This window comes from Micromys minutus (genome assembly GCF_963924665.1).
Source record: "Micromys minutus genome assembly, chromosome: 24".
NCBI classification, from domain to species: Eukaryota; Metazoa; Chordata; class Mammalia; order Rodentia; family Muridae; genus Micromys; species Micromys minutus.
Window position 1 is genome coordinate 31,880,140 of NC_137959.1, and position 13,425 is coordinate 31,893,564.

The 13,425-nt window shown below is 39.7% G+C and overlaps 1 protein-coding gene across 1 annotated transcript; it reads right to left on the reverse strand.

Annotated features, from left to right (window-relative positions):
* Nucleotides 1–495: 495 nt before the first annotated feature.
* Nucleotides 496–798, reverse strand: LOC308435998 (10 kDa heat shock protein, mitochondrial-like; the record flags this gene model as incomplete). Its single annotated transcript, XM_080936752.1, has 1 exon — nucleotides 496–798. One exon carries the CDS (start codon nucleotides 796–798, stop codon nucleotides 496–498), a length of 303 nt encoding a protein of 100 aa, XP_080792878.1.
* Between the last annotated feature and the right edge of the window lie 12,627 nt (nucleotides 799–13,425).

Below are 13,425 nucleotides of genomic sequence, written 5' to 3' on the forward strand. Positions count from 1 at the left end.
CAATCTTGAATGAAAGAACAAAGGTGTAGTTACAGAGCCATGGCACCCCAAACAGTACAGTTATCTCAAAAGGCACTTATTATCTTTTTATTATTTATTATGTTGGTGTATGTATGCATCTGTCTATCTATCTGTCTTTCCATCTATTTGTCTATCCATCCATCCACCCACCCATCCACCCATCCATCCATCCATCCATCCATCCATCCATCCATCCATCCATCCATCCATCCATCTATCCATCCATCCATGACGCTGGGGCAAATTCAAAGACTTGTGCATGTCAGACAACCATAAAACCCAATATGATTATATGATTTTCCCATCTCTTTCCTCTCTCCAAACCATCCCATATACCTCTCTTACTCTTTTCTTTTTTTGTCAGTTTAGACATCTGTTTATTATAAAAGAGAGCATGGAATCATTTACATGAGGAAATAGTTCAGAACATCAGAGGAATGGGCAGCTTCATGTGACACCATTTTAACAGGGATCTCAGTCAACATACTTTCCAAGAATGTCACCATCTCTAAATAAGAAATAATCCTTGTCTAGAACTTCTTTGGTACCTCCATATCCTGGGAGAAGAACTTTATCTTCAACTTTCACATTGACAGGCTCAGTCTCTCCACCCTTTCCTTTCCCTGACCCCAGAGCCATGACCGTTCCTTGCAATTCTTTTCCTTGAGACATTTCTGGAAGTACAATGCCACCTTTGGTTATGGTTTCAGCACTGCTCCTCTCAACCAATACTCTGTCAAAGAGTGCAAGAAACTTCCAAAAAGCTTGTCCAGCCATGATTTGCGCTGTCGCAGCTCCGGACTCTGCACTCAGGCTGCTGCTGCAAGGAGAGTCCAGTGGGCTGGCCCCTCCTACTCTTTCAAATTCATAACCTCTTTTTCTTAATTGTGGTTATGTGTGCACACACCCACATGCATGCATGCATGACTGCACACCTGTGCATGAGTATTCTTAAATATATAACATTTTCAGTTCATAGAATGCCACACACACATATGGTGTAATCATATTAGAATCTTTAAAATATTTAAAAAAAAAACTTAAACTATAATAGAAAAAATGGGGAAATACGCCTCAGCACTGTTCAGAATACAGCTTTCTTGGGCTCAGCCCCAGGCATAGGCCAATAGTTAGGGTTTGGTTGGCAGCTGATGGTTTTAGGGACTTATTGGATCAATAGTGCTCTGAACTGATGAATAGACTAATTCCTTTTGGACTCACAATATGGCAGCACTTGGGAGGTGATGTAAGGTAGGAGCTGACGCCTGGTTAACAGAGATACATCAATGGGGTATACCCCAGAAACATGTATTATGACTTCTACCTTGTCTCTTTCTCTGCATCCTGTCCATCATGATAATCCAAATGACCTAATATAAAAGTTAAACTCTGCATGTTACTTTAAGAAGATGATAAAGTTCCCTCTCTGTGTGTTCTTGTACACATGGGCATGGGCTTATAAATGGATATGTATGGGTGCAGGTATATGTGTATGTGTGAGTGCATGCATGCAGAAGATGGGATAACCTTGGGTGTCATCCTTAGGAACACCATCCCCTTCCTTTGAGACTGGGTCTCTTGTTGGCCTGGGCTTTACCAATTAGGCTAGACTGGCATCCCAGGGCACCCCAGGGATTCTGCCTCCCCAGCACTGGAAATGCAGACACACCACTCTGGAAAGTTTATGTGCGTTCTGAGGATTGAAGTGTGAACCTTGTGCTTTCCCAAGGGAGCTACCTCCCAGCCATGAACACTATTAAAAGAACAAGATTCACCTGCCCAAGTGAAATTTCACAAAAAGGTCAGGAGACTGTATCCAAAGCACCTCGGATGTTTGTTTAAAATGCAGATTTCTAGCAATGCCTGTGATACTCACTCGTCGAATCAGCACTTGTGAGGTGTATAATGTAGAAGACTTCAGTCCAGGCTAGACCATATGAGGCCCCGGGCATCAGCAATAGTGGCAAATGCTAAACAAAACGCGAACTCTTGAATTCTTTCTCCACAGTGTTGACTTGAAATTGCATTTTCCACCAAAGTTCCAGTTTCTTAAGAGAGGGAAAGGTAGGGACACTTTCCTAGTTTTTCATTGTCTTGTATGTCGCAATGCTTGACTAGTGATAAATAAACTACTACTTTCTAGACGAACTAATGGAAATCTCCTCCCTTTAAAGGAGACTTCCCAGTGAAATCTGCGTCTTTGAAATGTCATTAAAAGACAGAGTATAACAAGATCGGGCCTTTGCAAAGCAGTCAGTCTCCTTTAAGGGGCTGGACAGACACACTACATATCCTTCCCACACAAATCATTATGTGCTAGACTTTCACCTAAACACAAACCGTTAGCCTGAAACAAGACACTGCTATCTATGAATGTAAAAACACCTAAAGGATAGAGACAAATGAGGAAAATCTCATCTCGTTAATAAGATAATGAAAATGTCAAAAACACAAATCATTTTATCCTTTCTCTACTAACCAGGATTCTCAGTTCATGATTTATCAGGTCAAAGAATTTTAAGAAGAAGATGGATGGTAAGGATGGGCGGTACACAATATATCTGAACACAGTCATTATGTTTAGCTCTTAGCGACATTTCCCATTAGAATTAAAATTTCTCATTGAAATAAAAATTTCAAGTTTAGGAAAAAATGAGGATCCTTTTTATGTAACTTGTAATCCCTTAATAAGACTAAGTATGCTTATGTGTATATAAATTGGTGTTAAAAATCAAACCCCAGGGCCTCACACATGCTCAGTAAGCACTATGCCTCTAAGGTAGACCAGCAACACATAAAAAAAAATTACTAATTTCCTTACATATGATTTCCAAAATGTAACACCATACTTTGGTTAGGCTTGCTGAAAAAAATATATACACATACCTATATGCACACAACCTCTATATACACACCTACATGTATACATATATATATATATATATACACACACACACCCCTACACACACATCTATACATACACCTACGTATATACATACATATGTATGCATGAATGCGTGCGTACACACACACACACACACACACACACACACACACACACACACACGTGTTCTTCTGTGTGCTCATTGCCTTGTTGGTAGGAACATTTTGATCAGCTTTCAGTGGGCGATCATTTGTCCCTTCCTATTGCTTAGCCATTTTCATAAATGTCCGTGTAGTCCTTGATCCTGTGATCCCCTCTCACCACAGCAGGTCCCAGAGCTTTCACCTCTGGCAAGAAGGCGACTGTGTTAGGTTGATCTGTCCTCCTGACAGTTTCAGTCATGTGCTTAGTTGATCTCTTCAACGCAGTATTTTTCTTCTTTCCTTCCTTCCTTCCTTCCTTCCTCCCTTCCTTCCTTCCTTCCTTCCTTCCTTCTCTCTCTCTCTTTCTCTCTCTCTTTTTCTTTCTTTCTGTCTCTGCTCTATAACCTGCTTTCTAAAACTTTCCACAAACCATTTTACAAAAGCAAAACAAAACAGCCAGCCACCACCACCACCAACCACCAAACAGCATGTTATCTGAGAAAAAACACAAAGCAAAAGGGCTAATCTGACAGCTTAAACAACAGACAACAACAACAACAACAAAACACCAACTAAGCAGGGAACTGGGGACCACACTGACTGTCAGTCCCACTACTCAAGTCATAAAAATATTTATGTTAGTGTGAGCTGGCCATATACTGTGTGTTAGCGTGTGCTGGCCATATACTGTGTGTTAGTGTGAGCTGGCCATATGCTGTGTGTTAGCATGAGCTGGCCATATGCTGTGTGTTAGTGTGAGCTGGCCATATGCTGTGTGTTAATGTGTGATGGCCATATACTGTGTGTTAGTGTGAGCTGGCCATATGCTGTGTGTTAGTGTGAGCTGGCCATATACTGTATGTTAACGTGTGCTGGCCATATACTGTGTGTTAGTGTGAGCTGGCCATATGCTGTGTGTTAGCGTGAGCTGGCCATATGCTGTGTGTTAGTGTGAGCTGGCCATTTGGCTGAGTTACAGCTATAACTGGATCATACTGTTTTCTATCCCTAAACTGCTATTCTTGGGTTTGGAGATGAGCCCTTTACCCCTGGGCATCTACATTGGTGAGTTTGAACGTGAATTTGCAGCTTAAAATTAGTTTCTTCCACAGCATGTCTTAGGGCATAGGTGAAATTCTGCCATACCCACCAGTGTTCCCACAGTGCCTGTCTACCTCTCACTCACCAACATCAAGTAAGGGAATCTGCCTGTCATCTTCTCTCATAAAAGCCCCATTTCTTTATTTCTATCTCTACCACTGTTTCCACCAGGATTTCCAGGAATAAGCTCTACTTTTCTTGATGAAGATAACCCAAAGTTATCCAAAGGCAGCCAAACTCATGAGTAGAGGCAGTGACTGGCAAGCTGATCTCCGTGTGATGCTTTAAGTAAGATAAGAAGAAGACATAAGGCAGAGGTAAAAAATGGGGTTCAACAAACAAAATCACTATTGTTTACTAAAGAAAAAAGTAATTTGAATAATATAACATTTCATACCATAAGAGCAGTTAATATTTATGTATTAGGTATACATAGCCATATATAAGTCATATATATATGTATATACACATATATACATATATGGTTTCATTATATGTATACATACACACAGAGAGAGAGAGAAAGAGAGGGGGGGGGAGAGAGAGAGAGAGAGAGAGAGAGAGAGAGAGAGAGAGAGAGAGAGAGAACACGAGAACACAATTTTATATAGCCCCAGGCTGGTCTCAAACATAAACATACAGCCAAGGATAATCTTCTACCTCTGCCTACCTCCCAAATGCTAGGACTACATGGCCGTGATGTGCAGCTTCAGGGCTTCATTCAAAATACTTTCAAAATGAACCCACGTCAAAATTTAGGGAAATCTTGGTTTGTTAGAAATCCCTAGCACCATCCACAAACCTCAGACATTTCCTGTGTTCTCTTTTCAGTACTAGGAAACTAAGATTTGACTTAAGGGCTTAGAAAGGTTTATTTCCCCATTTTCTTAGTAAAAGTGGGAGGATAAAGGGGCGTAAGAGAGACAGAAAGATTTGGCTTTCTCCTCTCTGTGATGCCATCTCAACATTAAAAAAAAAAAAAAAAAAAATCTAAGTGTGAGCTCAGCAAGTTGTATATGAATAAAAAGAAAAAAACAAAAAAAAAAAAAACCCCCAAAAAACAAAAAAACCCAAAACTCCATAAAACATGCTGAACACTTACAGCACATTTTTCATTAGCTGCCCACTTCCTCCTTTGTTCAAATATTTGCACTGAGCAAGGAAGCTGTGCCGCTGAGAGACAATTCCCATAATGCACTGTGGTCTGTGCTCCATCTGAGGCCTCTGCTCATTAAGGATACCTAGGCCTTTCCTCTTCGTTTTTTAAGAGGGCAGAATGCAGTAATAACTCAAATGCCCGGGCCCCTCCCCGGACATCACTTTTCTAACAGTCCAAGAGGAGTTGATTCAAGACCAAAGGTCAGCGGCTCTGCTGCGTTTGTCAGCTGGCAGCAAGCTCCGAGGATGGGACGTGCAAGAAGCATGGCGATTCCTTAAGATGCTCATTCTCACCGTGGGGACGGCATCCCCACAAACTCCTCCAAAATACTTTCTTTCAGCTTGGTGGGCTGGAGAGAACAGGTCAGCTCTCTGGAGTAGCCCTGCAGAGCTGCACGTCCTATGATCCTAGCTCAGAGGCTGACTTTATACCACCCAACAAGCTGGAGAGCGGATAAAGAGTCTCTGTTATAGATAACCACTGCCTACCCTGTGACTCAGAGGCTAACGAGCACTCTCTGGAGGGACAGGAAAGACCCGAATGGGGAAACTGAGATAGGACATGTGTATCTATAGTTATTTTTGGTGAGTTGTTGGCCTCTCTTGAACTTCTTTAGATTTTTGTGTCCTGCCCCTGCACCAGATCCAGAATTTGGCTGTGTTCTCCCTTCCTAAACAGCTAAACTGAGATGCTGGGTATAAGAAATGGAAAGTGACAAGATATGACCAAGGCATTGGAAATCAATCCAAACTAAATGTGCTTCTTAACTATAAGTGAACAGTTGAAAACACTCCTCTTTTATAGCCATGGAGATAAATACTCTGTTTTTATTAGGAAAAAATTGCTTTGGACTGAATAAAGCCATTTGATTAACAAGTCAAAGCAGATGGTTTATTGATGTTTCAGAAAGGGGTTTACAAGGTCTAGTGAAAAGAGAGACTTGGCTCCGAATTAACAAATTACCCTGGTATAGGGGACATTGACAGTCCACGGCTAATAGATTTATGGGCCACTGCTGGGTGTTTCATCCCCATTTGGTTTGTTATAATAAAAGATCGTGGCACGAGTAACCTATAGCCTCATTGCAATATACTATACTGACCTCTGACCCTAAGGACCCAAAAGCAAGACTATGTATTAGGTTTTTAATTTGTCTTAATCTAACAGGATCAACGCCAGTGTTGTGTGGTTGATTTTGATGAGGCTACTTCAAGTAACAAGCACACAGCACTCTGGCTTCGGATTCGCTAAGACTCAGTAAGGTTCATTCTCAGAGATTAAAGAGTGACACGTTAAGACCCAGAAGTCATTGGCAAAACAGCACAGTTTGAGCCTAGAGGGTGTACACAGAGACTGTTACTGCTCAATTCAGAAGGCAGTATTTCTTGTTTCTTAAAAAATTTCAGAATTTTTTTATGTGCAAATAGAACTTTAAATTAAAATTTTCCCTCCAGATGTTTTTCCTCTTATTACTTTAAATCTGCTTGGATATTTGGCATTGCCCATTCTTTTAATTTTATGTGTGAGGTGTGTTTGTTACAGCGTGCATATGGAGGTCAGAGGATGACTTTGTGAAGTCTCTACTTTCCTACAATATTTATATGGAGTCTGGGGTTAAGGCTCATCAAGCTTCCTCAGAAAGCCCTTTCATGCACTGAGCCAGCTCGTTAGCTCTAATACTGCGTATTATTATAAAATTTTCAAAGACTTAAGACTTATGAGCATGTGTTCAGGTGTGTATGTGCCATTGTGGGGAGGGAACTTATAGAGGCCAGAAGAGGGTACAAGATCTCCTGAAGCTACAGTTACACCCTCTACTTTTCATAGAGGGTGCTGAAAAGTTGTTAGAGTCTAAAGTTTAGAATCTTGTCAAAGACCTAATTTTGAACTCTAAGGAGTCTGATGATTATGAACCTATGGTCCAATCTTTTGCCTGTGTGTGTGTGTGTGTGTGTGTGTGTGTGTGTGTGTGTGTGTGTGTGTGTGTGTGTGTGTGAAATGATGAAGCCAGATATTTCAGATTTCCACGTACTGTATGGGGAAAGGAGAAAGAACGGAAAATGTATCTTTTCTATTCTTCACAACTAATTTGGGATCCATCATCACCTGCTCCAAGACAGAGAAAAAAAATTGCTGACAGTAAAGCTACAGTTAAAAAGAAAGAGCCCCTTGAGGATGAGCCGACTTCTCAGTCTCAGATGATGAACTAGTACGAAACAAATGCCACAGTAGCCAATGACTTCCGGGCTGAGTGCAACCACTTCCGGGCTGAGTGCGGAAGCAGATCGCTTTCCAAGTTTGGTAGGTTCTTCTCCACCACTACTTCTTCCTTCTAAGTTTTCCCTTTAGCCTCAGTGATTTCCCCCATGCAACCTAGACTTACTAATATATGCAACACAGACAATCCGGCAACTGGAATAAAAAAGCAGAACTCCGTGTTAATAAATACTAGCGTAATTCAAAAACCCAGAGGGCTAATGATGCTCCAATTGTGTTGGATGTTCTAAAGGGCACAGATAAGGTCAAACTTTGTTCATTAAAAGGTCACCAGGTGGTGGACACATTCAAAAGAGGAAGAGACCGAGTCCATATCAGGATCCAGTGTCTTTAATATCTAGTGCACTAAAGCAGACGTTGCATTGCAGGGTGATTGCTTTAACAATGAAACTAGATCTTTGGAGTGCTCTTTACTTTTCTAGTCCAGAACCTTCAAAGTTTTGATGTTATTCAAGCAATCAGAAGCAAAAGATGTGCGTACCCTCAGAAGGACAGATGCAGACATGCTGTGTGTATCCTTCACTGCCTTTCAGAGAATCACAACCTCCAGGTAATTACCATACCCTGGGGCCTATCTATACCAAGTATGAGGAAGGCAATTAAGAATATTCTGGCTTTGGAAGACCTGGCAGTTAACTGGCTTCTGAAGAGAGCAGAGTTTATATGTTTGCCCCTATGTTAGTACTATTGAAAACAGAATATTTTGCTTCAGTGATTTTCCTAAACAATTTTGGTTTCCTACTTAAGCTCCTATGAGTCTTGTAAGTTGCTATGATATAGTTTATTTGGCTTTCAGCAATTTGGAGTTTTTCATTGAGCAAAAGATGTTTTCCATAAGATAGTCATAGTTCTGGTCTCCTCTAGGATTGAACTTTCTTTCTTTCTTTCTTTCTTTTTTTTAAGAATGAGCAGACAGTACATGTAATAAAAGGTACAACCCGGAATTTGTCAATGTGTTCTTGGTGGGTAAGGATTGAGCATGACTTTTTTTTTGTTTGTTTGTTTTGTTTTCTTTTTTTCTTGGACTTCATACAGTCTGTGAGTTGTTTCTGGGGCAGTGCGAGCCTCTGGGGTTAGCTTCCCACTATCAGTAACTGCATATTATGTCTGTTCTTTTGTGACTGGGTTATCTCACTCAGGATGATATTCTCTAGATGCAGCCATTTTCTTAAGAATTTGGTTAAGTCATTGTTTCTGGTGGCTGAGTAGTATTCCATTGTGTAAATGTACCACAATTTTTGTATCCATTCATCTTCTGAAGGACATCTGGGTTCTTTCCAGCTTCTGGCTATTATAAATAGAGCTGCTATGAACATTGTGGTGCATATATCTTTGTTGTGTATTAAAGTGTCTCTGGGGTATATGCCCAGAAGTAGAATAGCTGGGTCTTCAGGTAGTACTATGTCCAATTTTCTGAGGTATTGCCAGACTGATTTCCAGAGTGGTTGTATTAGTTTGCAACCCCACCAACAGTGGTGAAGTTTTCCTCTTTCTCCGCAACCTTGCCAGCATCTGTTGTCATCTGCGTTTTGGGTCTTGGCCAATCTGACTGGTGTGAGGTGGAATCTCAGGGTTGTTTTGATTTGCATTTCCCTGATGGCTAAGGATGTCGAACACTTCCTCAGATGTTTCTCAGCCATTCAATATTCCTCAGCTGAGAATGTTTTGTTTAGCTCTGTATCCCATTTTTTAATAGGGTTGTTTGATTCTCTGGTGTCTAGCTTTTTGAGTTCTTTGTATACCTTGGATATTAGGCCTCTATCTGATGTGGAGTTGGTAAAGATCTTTTCCCATTCTGTTGGCTGCCCTTTTGTTATCTTGACAATGTCCTTAGTCTTACAGAAACTTTGCAATCTCATTAAGTCCCATTTGTTAATCTTTGACCTTAGAGCTTGAGCCATTGGTGTTTTGTTCAGAAAATTTTCTCCTGTGCCTATGTGTTCTAAGGTTTTCCCTACTTTCTCATCTAATAGTTTCAGTGTATCTGGTTTAATGTGGAGATCTTTGATCCACTTACACTTGAGGTTTGTACAAGGAGATAACAAAGGGTCTATTTTCATTTTTTGCATGCTGAGTGCCAGTTGGACCAGCACCATTTGTTGAATAGGCTGTCCTTTTTCCATTGAATGTTTACGGCTCCTTTGTCAAAAATCAGGTGACCATATACGTGAGGGCTCATTTCTGGATCTTCTAATCTATTCCATTGATCCACATGCCCATTTCTGTACCAGTACCATTCAGTTTTCAGCACAATTGCCTTGTAATATAGCTTGAGGTCAGGGATAGTGATTCCCGAAGATGTTTTCTTGTTGTTGAGGAAGGATTTTGCTATTCTAGGTCTTTTGTTATTCCATATGAAATTGCACATTGATCTTTCTAATTCAATGAAGTACTCGGTTGGAATTTTGATGGGGATTGCATTGAATCTGTAGATTGCTTTTGGTAGGATGGCCATTTTTAAAATGTTGATCCTTCCAATCCATGAGCATGGGAGATCTTTCCATTTTCTGAGATCATCCTCAATTTCCTTCTTTAGAGGTTTGAAGTTCTTGTCATACAGGTACTTCACTTGCTTAGTTAGAGTCATATCAAGGTATTTCATAGTTTTTGTGACTATTGTGAAGGGTATCTTTTCCCTAATTTCTTTCTCCACATGTTTGTCCTTTGAGTATAGGAAGGCTACTGATTTGTTTGAGTTAATTTTGTATCCAGCCACTTTGCTGAACTTGTTCATCAGCTGTAGGAGTTCTCTGGGGAAATTTTTGGGGTCACTTAAGTACACTATCATGTCATTGGCAAAGAGTGATGTTTTTATCTATTCCTTTCTGATTTGTATCCCCTTGATCTACTTTTGCTGTCTAATTGCTCCAGCCAAGACTTCCAGTACTATGTTGAATAGGTAGGGGGAGAGTGGGCAGCCTTGTTGAGTCCCTGATTTTAATGGGATTGCTTCAAGTTTCCCACCATTAAGTTTGATGTTGGCTGTTGGTTTGCTGTATATTGCTTTTATTATGTTTAGGTATGGACCTTGGATTCCTGTTCTTTCCAGGACTTTTAACATGAAGGGGTGTTGGATTTTGTCAAATGCTTTCTCAGCGTCTAGTGAGATGACCATGTGACTTTGTTCTTTGAGTTTGTTTATATGGTGGATTACATTGATGGATTTCCTTATGCTAAACCATCTCTGCATTCCGGGGATGAAGCCTACTTGGTCATGATGAATGATCGTTTTGATGTGTTCTTGGATTCACTTTGCAAGGATTTTGTTGAGTATTTTTGCGTCAATGTTCATAAGTGAGATTGGTCTCAAGTTCTCTTTCCTTGTAGGGTATTTTGTGGTTTAGGAATGAGGGTTATTGTATCCTCAAAAAATGAGTTAGGTAGTATTCCATCTGATTCTATCTTGTGGAATAGTTTGGAGAGTATTGGTGTTATATCCGCAGTAAATGTCTGATAAAATTCTTCCCTGAACCCATCTGGACCTGGGCTTTTTTTGGTTGGGAGGCTTTTGATGACTTCTTCTATTTCTTTAGGTGTTATGGGATTATTTAGATGGTTTACTTGGTCCAAATTTAACTTTAGGATCTTGTATCTGTCTAGGAATTTGTCCATTTCCTCCAGAGTTTCCAATTTTGTGGAGTATACGTTTTTGTAGTAGGATCTGATGATTTCTTGAATTTCCTCAGTTTCAGTTGTTATGTCTCCACTTTCCGTTCTGATTTTGTTAATTTGTATACTCTCTCTTTGCCCTCTAGTTAGTCTGGCTAGGGGTTTATCAATCTTGTTGATTTTCTCAAAGAACCAACTCTTGGTTTTGTTGATTTTTTCAATGGTTCTTTTGTTTCTATTTGGTCTATTTCTGCCTTAATTTTGATTATTTCTTGCCGTCTACTCTTCTTGGGTATATCTGCTTCCTTTTGTTCTAGGGCTTTTAGCTGTGCTGTCAAGTTGTTGATGTAAGCTCTCTCCAGTTTCTTTTTGGAAGCACTTAGGGTTATGAGTTTTCCTCTCAGTACTGCTTTCATTGCATCCCATAGGTTTGGGTATGTTGTGTTTTCGTTTTCATTAAATTCTAGAAAATCCTTAATTTCTTTCTTTATTTCTTCTTTGACCCTGCTATCTTTTAATAGAGCGTTGTTTAGTTTCCATGTGTATGTGGGCTTTTTGTTGTCTCTGTTGTTGTTAAAGACCAGCCATAGACCATGGTGATCTGAGAGGATGCATGGGAGTATTTCAATCTTCTTATATCAATTGAGGCTCATTCTGTGTCCAATTATGTGGTCAATTTTTGAGAAGGTGCCATGGGGTGATGAGACGAAGGTGTATTCTTTTACTTTAGGATGATATGTTCTGTATATATCTATTAATTCTAGTTGGTTCTGTGTCTCTGCTAGTTTTGCAGTGTCCTTGTTCAGTTTCTGTTTCCATGATCTTTCCATTGGCGAGAGTGGGGTATTAAAGTCTCCCACTATTATTATGTGGGGTGAAATGTATCTTTTGAGCTTTAGTAGGGTTTCTTTTATGAATGTGGGTGCTCTTTTATTTGGAGCATACATGTTAAGGATTGAGAGTTCCTCCTGACAGATTTCCCTAGTAATGAGTAAAAAGTGTCCTTCCTTATCTTTTTTGATAACTTTTGGTTGGAAATTTACTTTATTCGATAACAGAATAGCCACTCCAGCTTGCTTCTTGGGGCTGTTTGCTTGGAAGTTTTTTTCCCACCCTTTTACTCTGAGATAGTGTCTGTCTTTGTCTCTGAGTTGAGTTTCCTGTATGCAGCAAAATGCTGGATTTTGTTTATGTATCCAGTCTGATAACCTATGTCTCTTTATTGGGGAGTTGAGTCCATTTATGTTAATAGATATCAAGGAATAGTTGTTTCTGTTTCCTGCTATTATTGCTTTTGTAGGTTGAGTTGTGTCTGTGTCTTTTTCTTCTTTTGGTTTTCTTGCTTAGGAGTTTTCTTCTTTTTACTAGGATGTAGTTGCCCTCTTTGTATTGGGTTTTCCACCTATAATTCGTTGTAGTGCTGGGTTTGTGGTCAGATATTGTGTAAATTTAGATTTGTCTTGAAATATCTTCATCTCTCCATCTATGGTGATTGAAAGTTTTGCTGGGTATAGCAGCTTGGGCTGGCACTTGTGCTCTCTTAGGGTGTGCATGATATCTGTCCAGGCTCTTCTAGCTTTCATAGTCTCTGTTGAGAAATCGGGTGTGATTCTGATTGGTCTGCCTTTATATGTTACCTGACCTTTTTCCCTTACTGCTTTTAGTACACTCCAATGCCTGCAGTATTCCATTTGTTCTCTAGCACACTTGCACTGAATTTCTTTGTAAATAGATTGTACAAGAAATGAATATTTTGAAAAAAAATTTTGAAAGTTATTGTTGCCTTGTCCATATGATGATTGGACTTTTCCCCTATATTCTCTAAATTTACTTTCTTTGATCCCTTTCCACTTTCTAGAAGCACTAGGTACTCTCCAAGTGATTTAGTCCTATCCTAAGTAGTTCTGTTTTTAATTCTCCTAATCTACCAACAAGGCATTAGATGAACTCTGATAGACATGAATGTTCTTGATTCCTTGTTGGCTTTTATTTTAAGACTTTGCTTTCGAGTGCTTTTTCTTCAGCATCTGTTTATATGTCCTTTCCCTTTTCTTTAATACCCACTTCTTTTCTTTCTCTCTGTTTGTCATGAGAGGAGTATTATAGAAGACAGAATTATAGAATTTCTATTTTCTACTGTATCTAAACTGTACTATAGAATCCCATGCTTTGAAAAAAAAAATAGAGCCTTAAGCACATGATTTGGAATATCTAGACAAATACTTCTCTTG